Raw genomic sequence first — 21,761 nt, 5'->3', positions numbered from 1 at the left:
ATATATATATATATATATAGATATATTTATATTTATATATATTTTTAGGAATTTCATATAGGTAATTAACCAACAGGAAATTTAGCAAATAGGGACTCCTTAAAAAAAAGAAGAAGAAAATTATAATAAAAAACAAAGTAACTGTTATAGTAATATGAAAGGCTTTGTCTATTGTTCAAGTAAACTGATTTTTTTTTAGTCTTCTCTTGAAAAACATGAGACATTTAAGACCGTTAGACTTGTGATGAAACCACAACTAAACTCACGAGAAGCACCGACGTTAACGCGGGTTACAGGTATCGTAGTATTTTTTTTCCTCTATACATTTAAACAGTAGAAAATATAGGTCATTTCATCATGTGCATTTAAACCACGGATTGTCTATCTGTGAGTCAGTTCAGCAAAAGGTGACACAAGTAGGTAGCATTTCTCCCCCCCAAACAGGGCAAATGTCGTTTTTTTATTTTTACCTTTAAACTACTCTAGAAAAAAGTGGTTCTATATATAGACTTTGAATGAGAAACAGAGCCACTTAAAATGGCCTTATCAAAAAACTTTACACTGCCTGAAAAATGTAAAAACCATTAGAGAGCTCTGAGAGAGTCTAATATTGATCAGACAGTTTTTATTCAAAACTGTTTGGAAGTAGTCTTATTTCTCAGAGAAACTGACGCCGACTGCTTCTGGCCCGCGCTCTTGTGGCTTTTTTTGTGTGTGTTTTTTGTGTGTTTTTTTTTTCTCCTCTCCATCGGCACCAGAAGCAAGAAGACGCGCCAATTCCTGTTGTGAACTTTCAAGTTTACTTTAAATGAAGAAGGAAGGAAAAGTAACTGACATAATAATAACAACAATAAAGAAGAAAAGAAGAAGAAACAAAAGAAAAAGACACTGTATGGAAATCACTTTGCCACAGGTTGTTGTTTTTTCTCAAAAAGAAAAAAAGGAACATTTTTTTATCCATAAAAATCTCAGTCTTTTTTTTTTTTGTTGTTTTTCATACGAATGCAGCTTTTTTTTAAATGTTGTTGTTGTTCACATTGATTCATTTACCCACACCTCCCTTATCGCCTCCCTCCCTCCCTCCCTCCCTCCCTGAAACCCTCCCGGAAAACAGATCCAAATGAGGTCACATGCAAAAGAACAAAAAAAAAACAACAACCAAAAACCAAAAACAAAACAACAAAAAAACATAAAAAGACCAAAAAGCAAACAAAAAAAAAGTCCAAAAAAGCTAAAAGTTCAAAAAAGGTCAGTAGACGGCGGTGGCGGAGGAGGAGGAGAACCAGGTTATGATCAGGTGAGCTCGGAAAAGACATCAGAAAAAACAATGACGGGGGAGGAGGAGGAGGACGATGGCACTTTTTTTTTGGTGGGTATTTTTTGTTTGTTTGTTTTTGTTTAAAGTTTTGTGTTTTTTTCGACACCACGGAGACATGCTAGGCAAACGATGAGCTAACAGGCATGGAGATGGGTTGTTCTAAAAGGGGGAAAGAAAAAACGGGAGAGGAGAGAGTTACACACAGAGAGCCAGAGCACCACACCACTACAGCATTTCTTTTTTTTATGTAAAAAAATAAAATAAAATGAAAAATAATTAAATAAAGGAGAAACAACAACAACAAACAGCAAACAACAACAAACGAACAACAATGCAAAACAGCAGAACAGCAACACCACTCACTGATTTCATCTGCAAATATTTTAGCTTTAAATCCGTTTTTTCTTGGGTTTTTTTAGTAATATAAAATGATATTGATGTTTCAAGTCTATATACTAACAAGCAACAACACACGTTCACTCATTCGTACGTACGCGCACACACATAAAACAACAAGAAATAAACAAAGGAGCACCCAAAGCGCTATCCATCAGATCCCGGATGGATGTTCATTTGGGAGAATTTATTTTTTTTAAGACGGGGAACGGGTGGGGAGATTCTTTTAACTCGTTCCTTTCTGCTTTCAGATCTTTGTAAAAGTCGGCAGGTAAAGGAGGGGCTACGAACAAACAAAAAAACACTCAAAACAAACAAAAAAATTATGAAATTAAAAAAAAAAAAAAACGCAAGGAAAAAGGTTGAAATTCGACAAGTGAAAGAAGTAGTCCCACTATGGATGGAGAGAGGGAGAGAGTGGTAATAAGAGAGAGAGATGGATGGATAGATGGGTGGGTGAACAGCACAGAGAGGGGTGTGGTGGTGGTGCTGGTGGGAGGGGCGTCGAATGGCGGCGAAATGTTTTGGTGACTGTGGTTTTCTGCACTAAAAAAAAAACACCAAAAAAACACCAGAGAACCCAATTCCACGAGACTTCTCCACAAGGGTCTACTTTATAATGATGCTGTATACTTTATAGGAGTCCAATAACTTAACGATAGGCAATAAATAAAATCCTTTTTCTTTTAAATCTGAGGCAGTAAAAATGCTGTATAAAAATAGAACTGCTTTTTTTACAAATAAAATTTACAGGCCTGTGGCTTTCTGTACTTTGAATTATTTTTTTTTAATCTTTCAAACAAACATCAAGTATTTTCAGTTTACCCCCTTAACCCATAAACTCTTTTATTATTAGTAGTAGTAATAGCATTGTCATAGCCTTCATCAAATTCTGGATGTTATTTTGAAAATGCTCTACATGCTGTAATATCTCTTTCACAACAAAGACCAATGTGATCTGACCCAGAAATGTGTTTACTAATTATTCATTTTTACCTTTGAGAAATAAAAAAATTCTTCTTTTTTTTAAAATTTTCACATAAATAAAAGCTGGAGTATGCGTGTTTGTTTTCCTTCCTGCGGCGGTAGACTGTAACTGTACGGCAGGTTGATGTTACCACTGACTATACTGTAAAAGAGGCCACTAAAAGTTTTGCAGCCTTTGCTCCCGGGTTGCCAGCAGGCGTAGAGGGGTTTTTGGAGAAGCAGCGGCGGCCTGCAACCAACACCGCGGAGGTCAAAGGTCGAATGTGCATATCGGCGTGCGCGTCAAAATTTTTTTTTTAAAAAGTAGTAAAAAAAAAAAAAAGTAATAATGAACCATTCACCAGGCCTCAGGTTCATAATGAGAGAGAGGAAATAAAAAAATCTTCATGGCTCCTTTGTCTTTACGTCTGTCCTGAAAAAAGTATAAATAATCACCGAGAAAAGTTTTAAATAACTGCGAAGCAAAAAATCGGAAAAAAAAGCTACTTTCTTCCATTATTATTAAAAAAAAGAAAGAAAAAATTGCACAAAGTAATGGTGGTAATGGAAGCGTTCATGTGTGTCAAAAAAAACTGTAATAAATAATAATACTTGAACATAAGAGTCTCCAAAAAAGCAAGAAAAAAAAAGAAGGAAAAAAAAAGAAAGAAAACAAGGCGTGTGTCTCCCTCAGGGTGGTTGTAGGTCGTCTCCCCCTCCCTCCCACATCCCCTCCCTTGAACCCTCACCCCCGAGTCCCTGTGTAGAGAGGTCGTGGCTCGGTTTGCTGTTTTTTTTTTTCATTTTCATCATTTTTGTTGTTTTTTTTCTGTGGGGGGACTTACCCTAGCAGTGCTAACATGGGGAGCAGATAGACCCTAGTGCTAAGATCAGTACGGTTTGCTGTCGTTCTTGGAGCGCTTCAGCTGCACCTTCAGCCGCTTCATGCCAATCTGGAAGCCGTTCATGGCCTGGATGGCTGCCTGTGCCGACACTGGATTGTCGTAGCTGACGAAGCCTGTGAGGGGGCGCAAGAGAAAAGTGGACGGTTAGAGGAAAAGTCAGAAGAAAGTCAGTTGTGAAGAAACTGTATTAAAATAACAACAAGAAGGCTTTTAAAACATTATTGAGTCAGACTGACGGGTTTCAGGCAGCCTAACATTGGCCTACTTCATCCCCAACCGGCCATGGCAGAAGGCCGCCCCTCCCTGAACCTGGTTGTGTGCTCTGTTTCTTCCTGTTAAAAGGGAGTTTTTCCTTCCCATTGTCACCAACTCTTTGTTTAAAAGTAGTCATCTGATTGTTGGGGTTTCTACCTAATGTTGTAGGGTCTTTTCCTTACAGTGTCAGTTGCCTTGAGGCAACTGTTGCTGTGATCTTACCTGCATAAATCCTACATCGCCTTGTTCTCAAGTTATCACATTCGATTTTCAGAAAACTTGCTCTGACCTTGAGATCGATGTCACTGATTTTAACTTGTGTGAGATTTTTACTAGATGCATCTATGGTATCAATTTAAAGCTACAGTGTCGCCTTGTTCTCGAGTTCTTGCATGACAAAAATACTTCACAAGGCATCCTTACCTTGTTTCTGGGTCTTTGATATGTTTAAAAACACTCCTGGTGCACAATAAGACAAGATTAAACTGTAATGATGGCCTAAGGGATGTTCGTTTGTTGCATCAACAAAATAATAAGAGACTACAGCAACAAACAAACAGATTGTAGGTAGCATTAAAGCACAGATTTACTTTGACAAAGGCCACTTTTGATTAAAAAAGTAAAATTAAAGGTTTTGGAGCGGACTGTGGTGTTATACTAAGATTTATTTTTCTATCTTCTCCGCAAAAAGTCATTTTTGTTTACGCTAACGCTTCCCTTCCCCCTGTAATATCTGCAACCTCTGAAGCTGACAGTAAACTCCCCGTCTCGCTTGTCTCACATCCATCCCCGCAAACCATTTTCTGACAAGTACCAGACGGTAGTTTTTTCCTGGATCCATGCTTGATTTAGTTCTGTTTTCCTTAGTTGCTGCTTGTGGATTGGATATGTGTAATATTTAGGTTTTGATTTCCATACAAATGCAAATCTACACGGTATTTGCCCTGGATTTACTCTAGTACTTTTATAAAAAAAACACACAAAAACATACCAGTAAGGAAAACGTAAATCCAGATGGAAAGGAGGCACTGAATTCTTCTTTGTCAAGCTTTTCATGCAATTCCCTAACAGTTCCTTCTAAAGTTCCCTGGAAATAACTGTGTAAATATGAATTACTTATAGAAGATAGACACAATGGTTTGAGACGGCAACTCAAATTTAGTTTGCACTTAGTTTACAGAGCTATTAAAGTATTACTAAGACTTATTCAAATTCAGGTAAATTCAGGTATTAGTGGAATGGCTCTTCTCTTGAATTGTCAGCAGTGTATGTTGGCGATTCATCTGCGTTACGTCAGGACTTATAATAATAAGTACCAAATGAATAACTTCCAGGAACTTTCTGAAGAACCTTGCCATGAATGTTTCTCTTTTCTATGGTACTTGAAGCAAAGCACCACAAAAATAAAGGCTGATCCAATAAAAAAATAATGTTCTTGGTAATAGCTCAGACATGTTCTGGAAACTGGCCATCGGAGGACAACCTCCCAGTGGAAAACTTGATCATTTTCGGCTTTATGAGCCGATTATGAGAGCCGGAAATCATCACTATTTTTAGCAGAAGTGTCTCCTGCCACATTTGTGTCATGTGGGAAGGATGGTAGAGTTGGGTAAAACTTTATAAAATGTCTATTTTTGATAAGCACGAGGCTTCCTAATTGTTTGCTCTTTCAGGTACGTTGCTCAGCCAGATAAGATCTTATAGAAATCATTGCTCTGTAATTATTGCTTAAATATTGAAGTTACAGCTATTCAAAGTCTAACAAAACATTAGATGTGAGTGCAACAGTCATGTTGTACACTGACAGACTGTACATAAAAGATGGATGTAGCCACCAACGTAGCTACAGACCAGCTCATTGTACCTTGTTTTAAAGCCTTGAAGTGGGCAATCTATTCATTGCTTTCTTTATGCTTACAAACTAAAATGTGATCCAATTCCAAGGTAGCCTTGCTCTGTGGCTTATTGTGTTTGTTTCTGGCCTTTTTTAACCCTAAATGGGACCATCATTTAGAAAATGAGCATCATGTTGTATTAAGTAAGAAATCTGTCCCTTCTGATATCAGAAGAAATGCAGATAAGGCACTTTGATACAACGTCCATCTTTTATGCACAGTCAGAACTTGCCGTCCTTCAGATTTGTTCCCTTCAACAACAACCCAGCCCCTGATTTATGACACAGTCAAGAAAAAGAAATAATTTCAGGCATTTGTGTGCGTTTTGGTTTTTGCTGCCGTACCGAAGCACTTGCTAAGGTTTGTCTGTTTGTCAATGAAGACTTTGGCAGAGACCACATTTCCGAAAGGCATGAACATCTGCAGTATGTCCTGGTCTCCAAACTCCTGGGGCAGGTGGTAGATGAACAGGTTGGCACCTTCAGGACCTGAGGTGGAGGAGGGGTGGGGGATTAACAGAGCAGATATGAGGTCAGTATAGTTTTTCCATTTAAGCAAACCTGCAGCAGAGGGAGCGCTGCACTGTGGCTGTCGTCATAGGAACTCGGCACAAGCACGCCGCTTCCCACAATATCCCATGACCTTGGGTTTGTTATTGAATTTAAACAGCATTCTGCAATTGTATTGAAAATCCAACAAAGATGAAAGCTTTTGGTTTTCAGTTAATAATTATATTTTGGTTTGCTGCAAACAAAAGTAGTTCCCTATTCTTTTGCTTTTGATTTATTCATTCTCTCAGCCGCATGTAGTCTCTCTTAAGAGGGGTCATAGGGTGCCCTCCTACCCAGCCTCTATCGCACATTCTAATAATTCTAATAGGTCAGATCTCTCAGAATCATTTAATATGCTCTCCACAGCTAAATGAAGCAGCGAGGGAGCCCAGTGTTTGGCACATCTTTGTTCTCCCTGAGGGGTTTTGAACTCCTGGATGGACTGTCAAAGAAAGACAGCTTCTTTACAAATTTATCTTCGCTGCAAGCCGAGATGAGAAGTGCACAAACAAACAGTATGTGGCTCTATTTGTTTTACTAGACATTTCATCATCTGGTTTGTATTCAGCGCTGTCGTCTAAAGCTTTTGGGTAAATTTAACTTCAGCTGCCAGGTTCTGTACGTAGGCGGCACTTTGCAGAAGCGCTGATGTGCAGACTGACCAGTTTTCACATTTTCTCTCTCAGACGCTGTAATAAAAGTATTGATCAGAATCCAAGAGAGGTCTGATTAAACACTACTTTTTTTTGCTACAAAAACAATGTGAAATGAGTTATTATAAGTGAAATAAAGGACATAAAAATAGGTTTGGTCCAGTTGTAAAACAAGGAATTTGGTTTTAAGAGATGAGGATGAACTTTTTTATGAACTGAAACGTTGTTTAGTTTTAAAAGTAATTTTTTTTAAAACTCTTTGCCCACGTTAGGACAACATTTGACTATTTTGCAATTATGAGTTTCAAACCTCAGAATATACACTATGTTGCCAAAGGTATTCAGTCACCCATCCAAATGACTGAATTCAGGTGTTCCACTCCCCTCCCTGGCCACAGGTGCATAAAATCAAGCAACTAGGCGTCCAAACGGCTTCTACAAACACCTGTGAAAGAATTGGTCGCTCTCAGGAGCTCAGCATGGTACCGTGATAGGATGACACCTATCCAACAAGTCAAACAAAGTGGAAGTGATTGGTAATGATAGCAACTCAGCCATGAAGTGCTAGACCATGTAAAATAACAGAGTGGGGTCAGCAGATGATGAGGCAGATGGTGCACAGAGGTCGCCAACTTTCCGCAGAGTCAGTCGCTACAGACCTCTAAACTTCATGTGGTCTTCAGATCAGCTCAAGAACGGTGCTTACAGAGCTTCATTGAATGGGTTTCCAAGGCCGAGCAGCTGCATCCAAGCCTGAGATCACACCTCTCTGTCTAACAATATGATGGATGACTCTAAGTTTGGCGGTTACCAGGGGAACGGTACTTGTCTGGGGGGCGATTATGGTGTGGGGTTGCTTTTAAGGAGTTGAGCTCAGCCTCTCAGTTCAGCATACCAAGACATTTTGGGACAATTTCATGTCCCATCTTTGTATGAACAGTTTGGGTTGACCAACATGACTGCGCACCAGTGCACAAAAGCGAGGTCTACGAATACATGGATGAGCAAGGAGGTGTGGAAGAACTTGACTGCCTTGCACAAAGTCCTGACCTCAACCCGACAGAGCTCACAAATGTTCTTGTAGAAGAATGGTCAGAAATTCTCACAAACACTCCCAAACATTGTGGAAAGCCTTCCCAGAAAAGCTGGAGCTGAGAATGAGATGTGAAGGCAGACGAGCGAATACGTTTGGCAACATAGTGTATCAAGAAAGTCGTGGTTTGACGACGATGAGAATAGTTTCCAGATTTTTCCACTAACATCTGATGCAAACCCTGTCACTTTGTTCTATCAGCAGGCGTGAACTATGACAGAAACCTTTCAGTTCAGAAAAGAGCTTCAAGGGCTACAACTAGTAGACTTTCAAGGGGTAAAGAGTTAAAAGGCATCCTGTCTTTAAGGCCAATTTTGTATGTTTTTAGCACAGATTTTTATTACAACACTATAACTTTATAGAGTCTACTCTTGGTTTCAGCGCTGAGTTTAAATGCCTGTTTGCTTTTTTGAAGAGCAAATCCTGGAGGAGACACACGTTTAGGGGAAAAAAGTTGCTGTTGTAAACACTCTCAAATCTAACTCCCACTGAGCAGCACTGATGTGCAGACATACGGCCTTAGGCTACTGACCCTCTTTCTGGCTGCCGGCAGCCCCTTGCTGCTGCAGCAGGGACTGGCTGTAGAGGGTGGGCAGCGCTGCGGCGGCGTACTGCTGGATCCCTGAGTAAGCCTGCGTCAGCGCGTCCATGGTGCCTGCCGTCCCGTTGGTGAGCCCTGCGCCGCCCAGGCCTCCGTTTAGAGCCGCCATACCTGAGAGCATTTGAGCAACTTTACATAAAACCCAACAATAAAGAAAGAAGAGTGCACTTACTCATTAGCGCTCCCACTGAAGGTTGTGTTTTTTAACCACACATACACACACACACACACTAACACACCCACAAGAACATACAGGACACAAGACACACAACACACAAACACCGACAGCTACGCTGGACCATACGGTAAATTGCACTCACATCGACACGCACACACACACACACACACACAAACAAACAGAGGACCAACCGTGTGACGAGAAAACACAAAGGACGAACACATACAAGCACAGGACACACACAGAGGATTCATTTAAACACGGTAAAGTATGAAGGAAGCTGATGACAGCCAGAGCTGCACGGGTATCTCGGAGTAAAAAGCATGCAGCGCTGCATGCGCACACACAGAAACACACTCGGAGACCACAGCAGCGTCGACGGAACGACAAAAATAAATAAATAAAATAAAAAGAAGATGAAGAATTATCTTTCGCTTCATTCAAAGTGGCGTTGTTAAACAAATACTGGGGTGCGATCATGTGTGCTTTTCCTGCCCGTGACGGCTCTCTTTAGGGGTGAAGACAGGCACGCGGCGCGTAAAGGGTAGGCGGGGAGGGGAGGGGAGCGTGGCGATTTTAAAAAGTGAAGGAACACAGCAGTAACACTCATTAGCTGCATGTAACGGCTTAATATCACAACGGAGGGCAACTTGTCAGAGGGGGTCTGACACTGGCTCGGCGTCCTGTCGCCTCGCCGTCAGACACAGTGAAATAAATTATCACCGCGGCGCTCTGGATTATAGGTCACTCATTTATTCAGGAATAATTGCACCAGTGACCTTTGCAATTCAATTAAGGCCTAGATGTGTTTAAATGAGGGCGGTTGTTGGTGGTGGGTGGGTGAGTGGGAGGAAGGATGCGGTAAGAGGAGAGAAGGGTTAGTGAGGACAAAATGGGATGCAAAATGAAAGCGACCCATTCGGCTCAGAAGGACGAGCACATGTGTGTGTGTGTGTGTGTGTTTAGACATGTTCTGTGTTTTTGTACCTGCGTGCGCTCGAGTAGACGCATATATAATTTACACAGCGGATACAGCTAGTCGAACCGAAGAGCGGTAAAGGTCAGGGGAGAATAATGTGGTGCAAGAGGCTGGTTGTACAGGATCTCTGCTGTCATAACAGCTCTGATTAAGATCCCAGCCCCGTCTCCCCGGAGGTCAAAGGCAGGACGCGCACCACACGGCTCGGCAGATGCCAGAACGCCACACAGGGCGGCCGTGCGGTCGATACGATCCACATGTGGAAAGAAACATGTGTGTGACTCGCTTAAACTTAAAATGGATTAATGAACCACCCAGCTGTGTTAATGCTTTGACAGCAAATTAGACTGTTTTTTTTTTACTTTGAAGAAAGAAAGAAAAAAAAAGAGTCCTATTTAGCTCTTATTATTGGGACAAAAACAGCCTTTTTGGGCCGTCTTGTGCAACAAAATGATCAAATATTGTATTTCCTAGCGTGACAGCAGCCTGAAAAAAATTGCGGTTTCTCCTTTTGACATTTAAATGATCAAATTTGAGTTTGTTTTGTGTTAAATTCTAACACAACACATCTACCTTTTATATTTTTGGCATGAAATTGAAAAGATTTGTATTTACCAGCCAGGAAAATTGATAGAACTGCATTGTGAGGGTACAATTACAACATTTACATAACAGTAAATGTGAAATTGGCAGCTAACCAAAGGAAGAATTACAATTTTGGCCTTTAGCCCCCCGTGCAACTTGTCCAAACCGCTTTGCGGAAACAATAGAAAACACAACAGTGACACAACAAATCCAAGACGATGTGAAACGATGACACAGCGACAGCCTTTGTTAGGCAACGAGCAGCACGCCAACTACGCCAGGATGGCACAACGGCACTCTTACAGCAAGCACAACCCGGGACACAACCAGGAAGCGGATGAAGAGATGAGTGGAGGAATGGATGAAATATGTGTTGGCAGGTGATTTTATGCAGTAGCTGTCTTTAAAAGAGGAACAACCATTTATTTTTTAAGTCAAACTGAGACACAGAGAGACGACGGGAGGAACCAAACTCTGGGAATTTTAGCAAAAGCGGGAATACCGAAGCATCACGCTGTCTTTTTTCTGTTTCAGAAGAAAGCCAAGTGATGCATGGTGATAGTCAGTTTCAACATTTCTGATATTTGTATACTTAGGAATAGCTGTTCACATTAGAGTTGGACAAACGTATGGATTTTTGATATACTCGTTCTTCGTTCAATGAGATTAAATATTGATTTTCTTTGGCATGCATTTTACTCCTACTACCAAATCTGCACATTCTTGGTTCCAGCAGATTTAAATGCAGAGTTTGTTTAACGTACAAGTGAATCATTCAAAGTCATCAGAAACCCCACTTGAGTCAACCCCCCCGACAGCTGCGGCTACGTCTCTCTGCACTGACTCACAGGCTTTGCGGTAGTGATGTCGCCGTTGGTTGTGTATGATCAGAGGTGGAGGTGGAGTGGCTGATGGCAGGGTGAATACTCACTGTTAACGCTACCTGCTAGTGCATTAATGTTGTTCAGGCCCACAGTTGCTCCTGCCAGGCCCTGCAGGGTGCCCAGAGAGGTCAGAGAGTTCATGGCGCCAGCGTTGGAGCTGGCTGTGGTGCCCGCTGCTGGGGGAAGAGGAGGAGGAGAAGGAGGAGGAGGATGAACAGAGCAAAAATAAAAAAAGGAGGGATAAGGACAGAGGTGAAGAGGGAGAGTAGGAGACAAAAGAAGTGGACATGTTACATAAACATATAGAAAACAAAGCAACAAGGCTCCTTGTGCAGAGGTTCAGGCTTTTGCATAGCTTGATCTTCATTTAAAGCAAACAGTAAGTGCTCCATTGTAGCAAATTAGCATCAGCTTTTGGTGCATTTATCACAGACAGTGATGACAAGGAATTTGGAAAGAGATGTGCTACACAGACCAAAGGGAGCTGGCTCAGATTACTTCCTGTAAGTTCATCTCTTTAATGGCTGCACGCTTCAGTTTCTTGACACTTGGTGGCAAGCTGAATCACAATAATCGGTCATTACTGAGCCTAAACATTTACTACTTCTAGACATGAACTACATAGAGTAAAAGGTAAAAAAAACAACAAAAAAACAGGCACTGGTTTGGCATCAAGAGACTAAAAATGCTGTCCAGTTCAGGCTTTGTCTCTCCCAAAAAACGTGAAATGGACACGCATGCAGAAGTTGCATTATCAGCAGGTAATGTGTGTGTGTGAGTGAGCGATGAACCAAACTTCTAAAACAAAGCTTTAATTTGAACCCCACTTGAGAGAAAAACGTTTTGCCCCACAATGTGCAACCTGGGGCTGAAGAAGCTGCTGAAATTCTTGAGTCTAACTAAAAAACTACAATAACCTAAAACTAACATTTGGAAATTGGACTTGCCAGGACAGAATGCTTGTTAGACATGTCGGGCTCCTCGTGCTGTAGTGTCTCCTGAAGGGCTCAATTTCCTGCTTTGACAGCATATTAAAACTTGGCTTCAGCTCCTTCACAGTGCGTTCTGCTACACTGCAGCTTTTTGCTAGCAGTAGGAACTGACAAGGAGGCACCTTCATGTAATGCAAATCAGTGACGAGGAAGGAGCTGTGGCTTGATTGTCCTTCGTTTTTTTCTTCTTCTGTCTTTTAGAGGAATTAATATGACTAACTTATTCATGCAAATGCAGGTTTGCAGATGTTTCTGTGCATATATATTTTTTCTCAATTTGAGACCGAGACTCCTTTCTTCAACGGGCAAAGAGAAAAAAGCTTTGTGAGCTCGTGGCGACGATGAATGCCGAGAGGCTGATGGAGAAATCACTTCACAATTTGTTTATCTCTCGAGTTCAGCCGGTGTGAATGGAGAAAAGGGAGCATCTCTCTGACAAGAAGCACCACGGTTCAAGGCAGAAAAGATCTTAATAAAACCAATTCTCCTCATAGTTGCACCGTTCCTTTATGAGTGTTTGATCTGATGCTATACTGATGCTTAAACATGCTACAAGTGGCACCTTTAATTAACCTTTACCAAACAAGCAGTGGCACCTTGACCTTAAATATATTAATCTATAGAAGTGTATGGAGATGATAACAGAATTCTGCATGGTATGTTGTGCACCAAAGCAAGTATACTGCAGGATTGCTGCAATCGAGGTAATGCTGTAAGAGCATTACATAAACATAAGGACAATCCAAAGAAGCACAGATATGCACAGAATGCATATAACAGTCAAACCTCAGAAATGTGGACTATAATTAAATGACTTTTCCCTGGTTTTATTTTAAATCAACTGAAACACACAAAAACAGCCAACGGGCGATGGATGAATAGACCACAGTTGGACGCAAACTCACGCACACATACACCTGAACACGCAGTGATGGCAAATGTGTGGACAAACTGGTGGACAGGTAGGATGGGGTGGGTAGGGAAATGTGGTGCACAAAGCCTTCGATCTCATTCTGCTTAAAACAAAAACAATTTTTTAAAAAAGTATTAATTTACCCTTGTTTTCATGAAAGCGATGCCAACAAAGCAGGACTGCGGCTGAACACGTTAAGAAATGTTGCGGTAAAAGGAAGCGTAATGTCAGCACACGGCCTGTCTCCATGCAGAACTGTCTATATTTATCAAAACTGGCGTGACGTTTTCAGTTTCATGCAGTATATGCCGCCACTCATTCACAAAGAGCGGCTCAGCCTGAGTGCGTACTATTCAAGGTTGGACTGACATTCAGAGAGAGAGAAGAAGAAGAAGAAGAAGAAGGAGGGAGACACAGGCGGGAATAAAAGAGAGAAGGTGAAAAGTATGGCGAGAACGAGACGAGAACGGGCGTTCACGCCAAGCGCAGATCAGCTCGGTGAAGGCAGGAAGTGGGATGAAGAGGCGCAAGTGTTAAGGAGGGAGAAGACGGGGGGGGGGGGGAATGTGTGTGTATGGGAGGAGGGGGGTAGTTTTTCATATTCATGCTCTGTTGGGAGTGCGCACCAAAAGAGACAGCAAAACCACGGCTGCTGGAGCGAGGCCGAGCCGACATGAGAGGGGAGGATGACGGAGCAGAAACAGGGAGCTTGTCAAAAGCGGGGCAGCAGGAATAGACGAGGGCAACGAGAAGGAACACAAGGAGAGGAGAGGAGGAGGGGCAGCGCGAGTGAGAATGATGAGGCACTTTGGGAAGAAGAGGTAGGAGGGGGGAGTCTGAAGGTGATGATATTTAACCTTAGCCGGGTTCAGGAGGTTTTTAAAACCCACAGCTATGAACACAGAAACAACACAAACAAACGCCGTCCGCTGGGAAAGAAAACCAGTCTGCTGCTCTAAAAAGTTTCTACAATGTCTCCAGAGCTGGTGAGGTGAGGCATGAACAAAGAAATCGACCAAAAATAGGACGGAAGAAACACACATAGGTCTAAACCTGACGGGAACACTTAAGCACGAAAACGCACATACATGCGCGCGCACCATGGACAGCGCATGTGTATCACAGGATGGCATGGCTGTGGGGCGACATGGTGAGGGAGGTGAGGCAGGCAGGCAGCGGGTGAGTAACACAGCATGGTGTCTGTCTTGATATGAAGGTGGACACACACACATACACACACCATGGGAATGTGCCAGAAAGAAGGTCAACAACACTGACGGGGATCCAAACAATGAGGATGTTTCGGCAGTAATGGTGTCGGTGATGATGCGGCGGGGATCGTGGGACGACAACAGTGGCAATGGTAACGATGGAGAGCGAAGGACGCAGGCAGGCGTCGGGCCCTCCACCCTCCCCCGGCGCTGGACCCCCCAACCTGAGTGGCTGTGGCGTTACCTGGGCTGGCCAACGCTCCCAGGGAGGCGGCGTTGGAGGACAGGGGGTTTGCGGTGGAGGGGCTGGCTGAGTTTTGGGCCGCCGCCGCTGCCGCCGCTAAAGTGGCCAGGTTCTGCAACTGCAGAGCACTCATACCTGGAGAGAGGAGCCAGAGAGGGTGGTGTCAAACCTGGGGCTGAGGCGTGGCTGGGTCGCCTGGCTGGACCGGGACAGCGTACCAGAGGACAGCACTGAACACACGTTAGCTGCTGGGCGTCCGGAGGTGTACAGCAGTGGAGTGTGTGGATATCCTGCACATGTAAACCTTGAAATGCTCTTTATTTGAGGTCTTTGTGAAGAATCTGTAGCGTGTGCAGGCAAACACTACAGAAGCTGATTTTGCTAATAAGTCCCCAAAGTGTCTGAATCAGTAAAAAGCAGCTGTTGCAGTGTTTTAGGTTTGGCGCGTTTCTCTGAGGCGGAGCTGCTCCGGAGGAAGAAATCATCTCAGCGATTTAGTTAATGTTATATATTTTTTTATATTCAAGAAGCATTAAAGCTCAGCGGAGAGGGCTCAGACAATGCAGGAGGAAACTAACCTTCCTACAGTGCTTATATGGGCTTTTTAGCCAATTATACCACTTTAGATTCAACAAGAGCTCCGAGTCTGCTCAGCTAACTCATGCTTCTATAAATAAATGTCTGCCAGCTCAACAAAGACCATCACATCTATATCACAGGGTAATGATGGGAGCTTTTATGATATTGTAGTTCAGAGGAGGAAACTAAAGGGCACCACACATTGGAACTGGCCTATATCGGCCTTGTTGACTGATGTCAACCTGTACCAGTTTGTTTGATAGTTTGCAGGTATCAAGGTGCAGATGTGGAAAAAGCCCATAAAACTCTTACGTTTATGCAAAAAACAGAACACAAAACTATTTTTGCACCAGCAAATTGCCAAAATACCATTTAAACTACCAAAATAGGCACTTAATGTGAGAGTCAATGAATCCTTAAAAGCTAAAAGTTCAGTTTTTAAGTAAATTAGTAAACATGACACTGAATTGAGTTAAGGGCCAAAGAAAGATTAAACATATGGGTGTATTCATATCAGCTGGGCTCAGAGACTTCAAATATAAAAATCTGGATGAAGTCCCATCATCCTCCTGAGGCTGGAGCTCTTGTTGGGACCTATTTTTAATTTTTCCGAGCTATTTGGGATTAGGTGGACCATCGTCTTTCAAATAATATTTAAAAAGTACAACCTTGCATGGGGACAGTGGGTTTATGGTACATTATAAATTCATCATTGTCACAAGGTACAAAACACTTCGAATTTATAGAAAAGCATAAATATAATGACCCCGTGTGAGGATGTGTGAGGGTCTCAGGAGGGTTAAGAAGTAGAAAACAAGAGGAGACACGTTGCTTATACTCTTATGCTTATACTGTCAATGAAAAGAAGCCCCTGCTTTATTTTATATTCACTGTAACTAAGAGTGGGACCAGAATTGAGAAAATTATCATCGTGTTTTATTAAATTTGACTTACGGCTCAGTCACACTAGAGGGAAAAATGAGGACCGCAAACTCACTGCGGCTACGGAAAATGTGGGAATTTGGTGACCGAGTTCAAGCAGTTGTTGGAATCAACTGGTTGCCCAGATGTGCAACATCCTCACCCTCTGGTGGGAGGTAACTGGTCTCCAAATGATCATGGTCTGATTGAACTGACTGCATTCACTTTAAAGGTGTGGAAATAACTGTCATGTAATATAGCCGATCGTCAACGCGTTGCAATCAATCTGAGTCAGTCTGTGCAACTTGCCTGCAAAATATATATATTTTTTGCAGTAGTGGACTCTTTGTAAGGTTACTGAGCGCCTACGTCATCGCGCAGTTGAATCACCGTCCTTGAGCAACTACGTCACTATTTCTGGAACCATTTCTGTTTCACAACTCCAAGGTTCAGTAGTTAATGTGACTTTCTCTGAATGCAAGTGGCAAGATTGCAATTTTAATTGTCAACTCGACCTAATTCAAAGCAGACAGAGTCCGTCTTGTTTCTGCTTTATCGCCGTCCTGATGCACCAAAGTCGCTTGGAGGATGGCACCTGGCTGCGAGTGCTGCCAAGGCTTGGTCCGCTTCTTTGAAGCCACCATTTCAGAGGCAATAAAACTTCAAGTTCATGACATACTGTCCCAATAATTTTGGTCATGCAACCCCTATTTTCCCTAATGTGACTGTGGCGTTAAAACTACTGATTGAGGCCATAAATTCCAGCGGAAAGTATTTACTGAGATCATAAATCGAATGAGAAGTAAGTTTCCATTAGACTTTACTAGATGAGTCACCCCCTGCTGGCTATTACAAACAATGACTGTTTAGAGTACCTGGACATTATGCAGTCTACGGCTGGCCCCTATGTGATGCCAAATGATTGAAGCCTTCCCCTTTAAACTAAATATTAAAGCCCTCTTCCTTTCAGCAGTCACCCTCTATTTCAGGGACCCCTGAAGGCTGAACTCTCCTCATTGTTAATCTTCTTTCTGGCATTAAGCATACGGCCTGTACTTAAGCATAATTAATGTCTATGTGCCAACGCCTAAATGATGGCGAAGCAGAGGCTATAAAACACTGTCTGTGAGCACAACTCAACCTTTCACCTCACTCCACAAATACGCGCGCGTGTGTGTGTGTGTGTTAGTGCGAGTGTGTGTGAGTACAAAACCTCCGAAAGCAAACAGTCATCAGAGCAGAAAGTAAAGGTCTTACCACAGAGATGCTTCCTCTGCCTCGTGTTAAAAGGGTGGACACTGTCAATGTGAGGTGTATGCGTCGTATATACAGTTTGCGTGTATATACCGTACCATGAGATTACACGCACACACACACTCTTGCACACGGATACAAATAAGACACACACGAACAAGACACCATGAAGAAAATCCATCTTGTTTGACACCGTGGTGAATGCTTAGAGGTTCTACAAAGATATCCAGACAGTCAAATTGAACGCAGCCAATGACGACAGATATCGAGGTGCTGCAGCAGGAAGTGTGTGTGTTGTGTGTGTGCAAACAAAGCTAAAGACACCAAGCGCGCGAGTGTGCCTCTGCACGCATGTGAGTTTTTCCCCCACTCATCTGCACTTACTTACACCGAAGCCAAAACCAATCTCGTTTGCGAAGCGATTTTCTCCAATTTTCCGTCGTACATCACAACCCGAAATGGATTTCTACTTCTGCGCAAAGGTGGGGATAAAAACCGCCGCCGCTCTTTCTATCGCATCCCATGAAACGCACGCTCCAGCCTAATTCAAACAGTGTTGTTTTTCCAGATAAGGCAGACAATGCGCCACATGAGCGAGGAGATATGTGGTTTCAGCGCTGCTGCTAGATCTCATTTCTGACTCCACGGAGCAGGTAACACAGAGGGAAGGCTGTTTACAAGAGCTCTCATTCATACCTCTTTATTATAATCGAAAGTATGTTTTTATTTTGCAGACCTCCTCCTTCTCTATGTGTGAGGCAGAGATCCACAAACACGCTCGAGTGTGTTTACAATGCTAATAAATGGTCATTGTAGAGAATCACTTCACTTTTACCTTCGCTGTGCTTTTCCCCCCCACCTTCGTTTGTTTCCTCCTTTCCTTTCCACTTTTTTCTTTCCTCATCTTTCCATCATTGTCATTTTCCTTTTTCTGCCCTTGATTTACTTTCTTCTTCTCTACTTTGGTTCTTATGTATGTTTCTGCTTCTTTAACTTTCATTTTCTTATTCTTTCGTTTCCTCATCTTTTCCACATTTTTTCCTTTTATTCCCTCTTCTTTTCCTCCCTTTCATTTCCTACTTTCCTTGCTTTTTAATTTCCTCCCTATTCTTGCTTTACATTTTCCTTTCCCTTCTCTGCTTCATTGCTCTCCCTTCTTTCCTATATCCTGACCCCTTCATCTATCTTTCCCTACTTGCCCATTTCTTATCTTCCTTTTCCCTACTTCCCAATTTTCGTACTGGCCTTTTCCTCCCTCGTCTACATTTTTAGCTTTTAAGTACCTCATTTCCCACCAACCCTTTTCCTGGTCCATTTTTCCAGCCTTTCTTTTCTTTCCCTCAGTCAATGACAAAGACAATTCCAGCAGCTCCCTTTTGTCTCTATCTTTTGCACTCATTGCAACCTCTTTTCTGCCTTTTTTTTTCTTTTCTACACCCATTCTTACTTGCATTTGTCGAAGACAGTCACCCTCATTGAACAAGCATTTATTTTCAAGGCAGTTATGAGAGAAAAGGAGCAGGCCAAGAGATAAAAAATAACTGGGCTAGAGAGGAATAAAGCGGAGACAAAGAAAGAGAGATCGTATGAGACAAATTCATTCTATTTTCCACATTGGGGCCGGGGTTTCAGGGCCGGCCAGATGGTTCGCGAGTGTGTGAGTACATATGTGTGCAGGGATGCACGTGTGTGCGTGTGCGCTCCCTGCAGCTTGTATGGCAGCGCCGGCCTGCACCAGGCTGCCGTTGGCTGCATCTAATTGAATGCTCATTGGTGTAATTGAAGCCTCTCAGCTCTGCAGCTCCTCGTGTTAAAGACTGGGACCAGATGTCATTCAGCTGTCTCACATCTCCTGCCAATCACTAATACTCGCTCCCTCTCCCTTCTCGCGCTCCGCATCGCAGATGGAGGACCAACAGATCTCCAGATTCAGACACCGTTACTCACTCGCCGCTCCAAATCCTAAAGCCTGTTTGTCAGCGTGAGTGTATATTCGAAAGGAAAATGTATGTTTGAGCCCAACGGCAGAAAATTTTAAACAGCTGCGGGGAAACTGCGAGGCACTGCAACTCAGGGGAACGTGACAGAACACGAGAGGAGACAAGACGGGGCTCGCCACTTTAAAAAAGTCTTATCACGCTCGGATCCTTTGGCAGTTTCTTTATGCGCGCTAAACAACATACAATTAAAAGCTGACACCTCGCGAAGAAAGCGAACCAAAGGAGGGCAGAACAGTCGGAGTGCGAAGGCTGGAGGGAGGCGTAAAGGGGAGATGAAGAAACTGTGAGTGAGGAGGGTGGGAGGTGGGGGAGAATCTGCAAAAAGGAGGCTTAAAATAAAAAAGCAAGAAAGAGGAGACGAGTTTAATGGAAAGAGAGAAGAAAGTTGAGATGATGAGTATCCACGAGTGCCTGAAAGTCTTAAATAACCCAAATTTTAAAGCTCTAAAAATTATATTTCTTAAATACAGAGATTTTATCTTGTTCAACATTTAATAGCAGAGCTTCTTGTCGAGCTCAAGGCTTAGATTAATACAGAACTGGGTTAATACAATATGCATTTTTTATTGCTGCAGCTTCACTTAGGAGAATTACTGTCCCATACCGCTTCATTTCCTGTCTTCACGTGTTGGAAAACCTTCACTGGCTGTTATTTGACTACGCTTTGTCTATTGAAGGATTATGCAGATTAGTGCATATTTAATGAGATAATGCCTCATGTGCATGTAACTGTCCAAATGTAAGTCAGCACCTGGGGAAATTTCCTGATAATGAAAATTTCTCCCTGTAAATACTAAAAATAATAACACTAAAATATTAAAAATTATAGTTTTACATACTTTAAGCCTAACATCTACTTTAGTTACATACAAACCTCCCAATTTTATTTCTAACTATAGTTCTAAGGAGTTAGTTCATGTGTCATTCAGAGCCTGATTTTTAGAGCATCCAATAAAATCAAAATGTTTGATTATTTCTAGCAGATTTCCAGGTTTTATCTGAAGTTCGGTTTTCTGGTCTGGAGAAATTAGCGCATATTTAGGTAGATAATTGCCTAATTTGCAGATTTAAACATAAAATTTCAGAATGCTTGCAACATGGAAAATATTTGTGTTAATGTAAGGAAGCTATTGAGGAAGTTTAATTATGCTATGCTGCTTATAGGTCATTCAGGGCCTCATTTATAGAGCATTTTACTCAAAAACATGCCAAAAATGTACTTTTTTCTGTCTGTTGGGAGTAAAAGACATTTGCCGTTCAAGGTATTTCCACTTCATGCACTGTTCAAATTTCTGTTTTGAGAAAAAAAATGCAAACAAGCACATATTTATATGAGTAAATGCCTGATTTGCATAAAAACATAAACATACAAATGTCAGACTGGTTGCAACATGGAAAATATTTGTGTTAATGTAAGTTAATAATATAAGTTTACATTTCTCCCCATAAATACTAGGATCCAACATTCACAGCCAAGTATTACTGAGGTTTTATTGCTAAGAATCATTAAAAAGATTGACCTTCTCTGACTGAGTGTTTTGTGTTTTATGAAGTGATAAAAATTTTATTTTGACAGAATCACTTCTGTTTAAATATTTGACTTACGGTGAACTATTCAATATTTGAATTTCTATTCAAGAAAAGTATGCAAGTCAGCACATATTTAGGCATGTAATATTTAATTTATACATTTAAAAATAATTTTTCAGTAAAGTTCAGACACAGAAATAATTGTCTACATGTAAGTAACCAGCTGTGAAAGTTTCATGGTGATACAGGCTTGTTAAAATCCTCTAGGTCGCCAATAATTTGTAATATATATCATGCAAATTTACATTAAATCCACTAGCACTTACATCTATGAAATTTTCTGATTATATGCTGCATATTTTAATGGAAATTCTTACTCAAATGTGATTCGGAGCCTCATTTATACAAGATTTTATTCCCAAAAATGCCAAAATGTATTTTTTTCTTGCTGCTGGGAGAAAAAAAAAGCCTTTGGACAGTAACTAAATTAAAGAGTACATTTTTAACCTGGCTTTATCTAGTGTTGGAAAAAGTATGTAAGCTGGCACATATTTAGATAATGAATCATTTTCATATTTAAACCAGAAAATGTGTAATACATAAAATATTTTTCCAAAACGAAGCCAAGTTTTGCAGCGACATCTACTAGGTAAAAAATTTCAGCCTGTTCCCTTGTAGTGTCTTCCCTAAGCTCAATTCCTTTAGAGTGAACAAAAGGCTTAACTTTGCTTTGAACCTGCAGATACTCATGAAAGAAAGTATGGAAGTGAAGATGATAGATCAGAGGCCCTCCACAGGAAGAGAGCAGTAGATGGCGCCAGCCTGCAGTGCAACAAATCCACCAAAGGTGCCCACTTT

The 21,761-nt window shown here is 41.7% G+C and overlaps 1 protein-coding gene across 31 annotated transcripts in view; it reads right to left on the bottom strand.

Moving 5' to 3' along the window:
* Window positions 1-1,383: 1,383 nt before the first annotated feature.
* Window positions 1,384-21,761, bottom strand: part of celf2 (cugbp, Elav-like family member 2) — a 235,233-nt gene continuing 214,855 nt past the window's right edge. For 7 of the 31 annotated variants that reach the window (XM_040035780.1, XM_040035760.1, XM_040035767.1 and 4 more), the window contains 5 exons: window positions 14,620-14,754; window positions 11,307-11,435; window positions 8,565-8,762; window positions 6,080-6,223; window positions 2,573-3,698 (listed from right to left, as the gene is read on the bottom strand). In XM_040035780.1, coding sequence (XP_039891714.1) covers window positions 3,571-3,698; window positions 6,080-6,223; window positions 8,565-8,762; window positions 11,307-11,435; window positions 14,620-14,754 — 734 coding nt within the window. In that variant the 3' untranslated portion in view covers window positions 2,573-3,570. Of the gene's footprint in view, window positions 1,478-2,572; window positions 3,699-6,079; window positions 6,224-8,564; window positions 8,763-11,306; window positions 11,436-14,619; window positions 14,755-21,761 lie in introns of those variants that run through there. The other 24 variants (XM_040035763.1, XM_040035768.1, XM_040035790.1 and 21 more) reach the window with 12 other exon arrangements.

This window comes from Simochromis diagramma, unplaced genomic scaffold (assembly GCF_900408965.1).
Source record: "Simochromis diagramma unplaced genomic scaffold, fSimDia1.1 OVJJ01000816.1, whole genome shotgun sequence".
Taxonomy (NCBI): Eukaryota; Metazoa; Chordata; class Actinopteri; order Cichliformes; family Cichlidae; genus Simochromis; species Simochromis diagramma.
The sequence above is the reverse complement of the archived record's forward strand: the minus strand, read 5'-3'. Positions and strand labels throughout refer to the sequence as shown.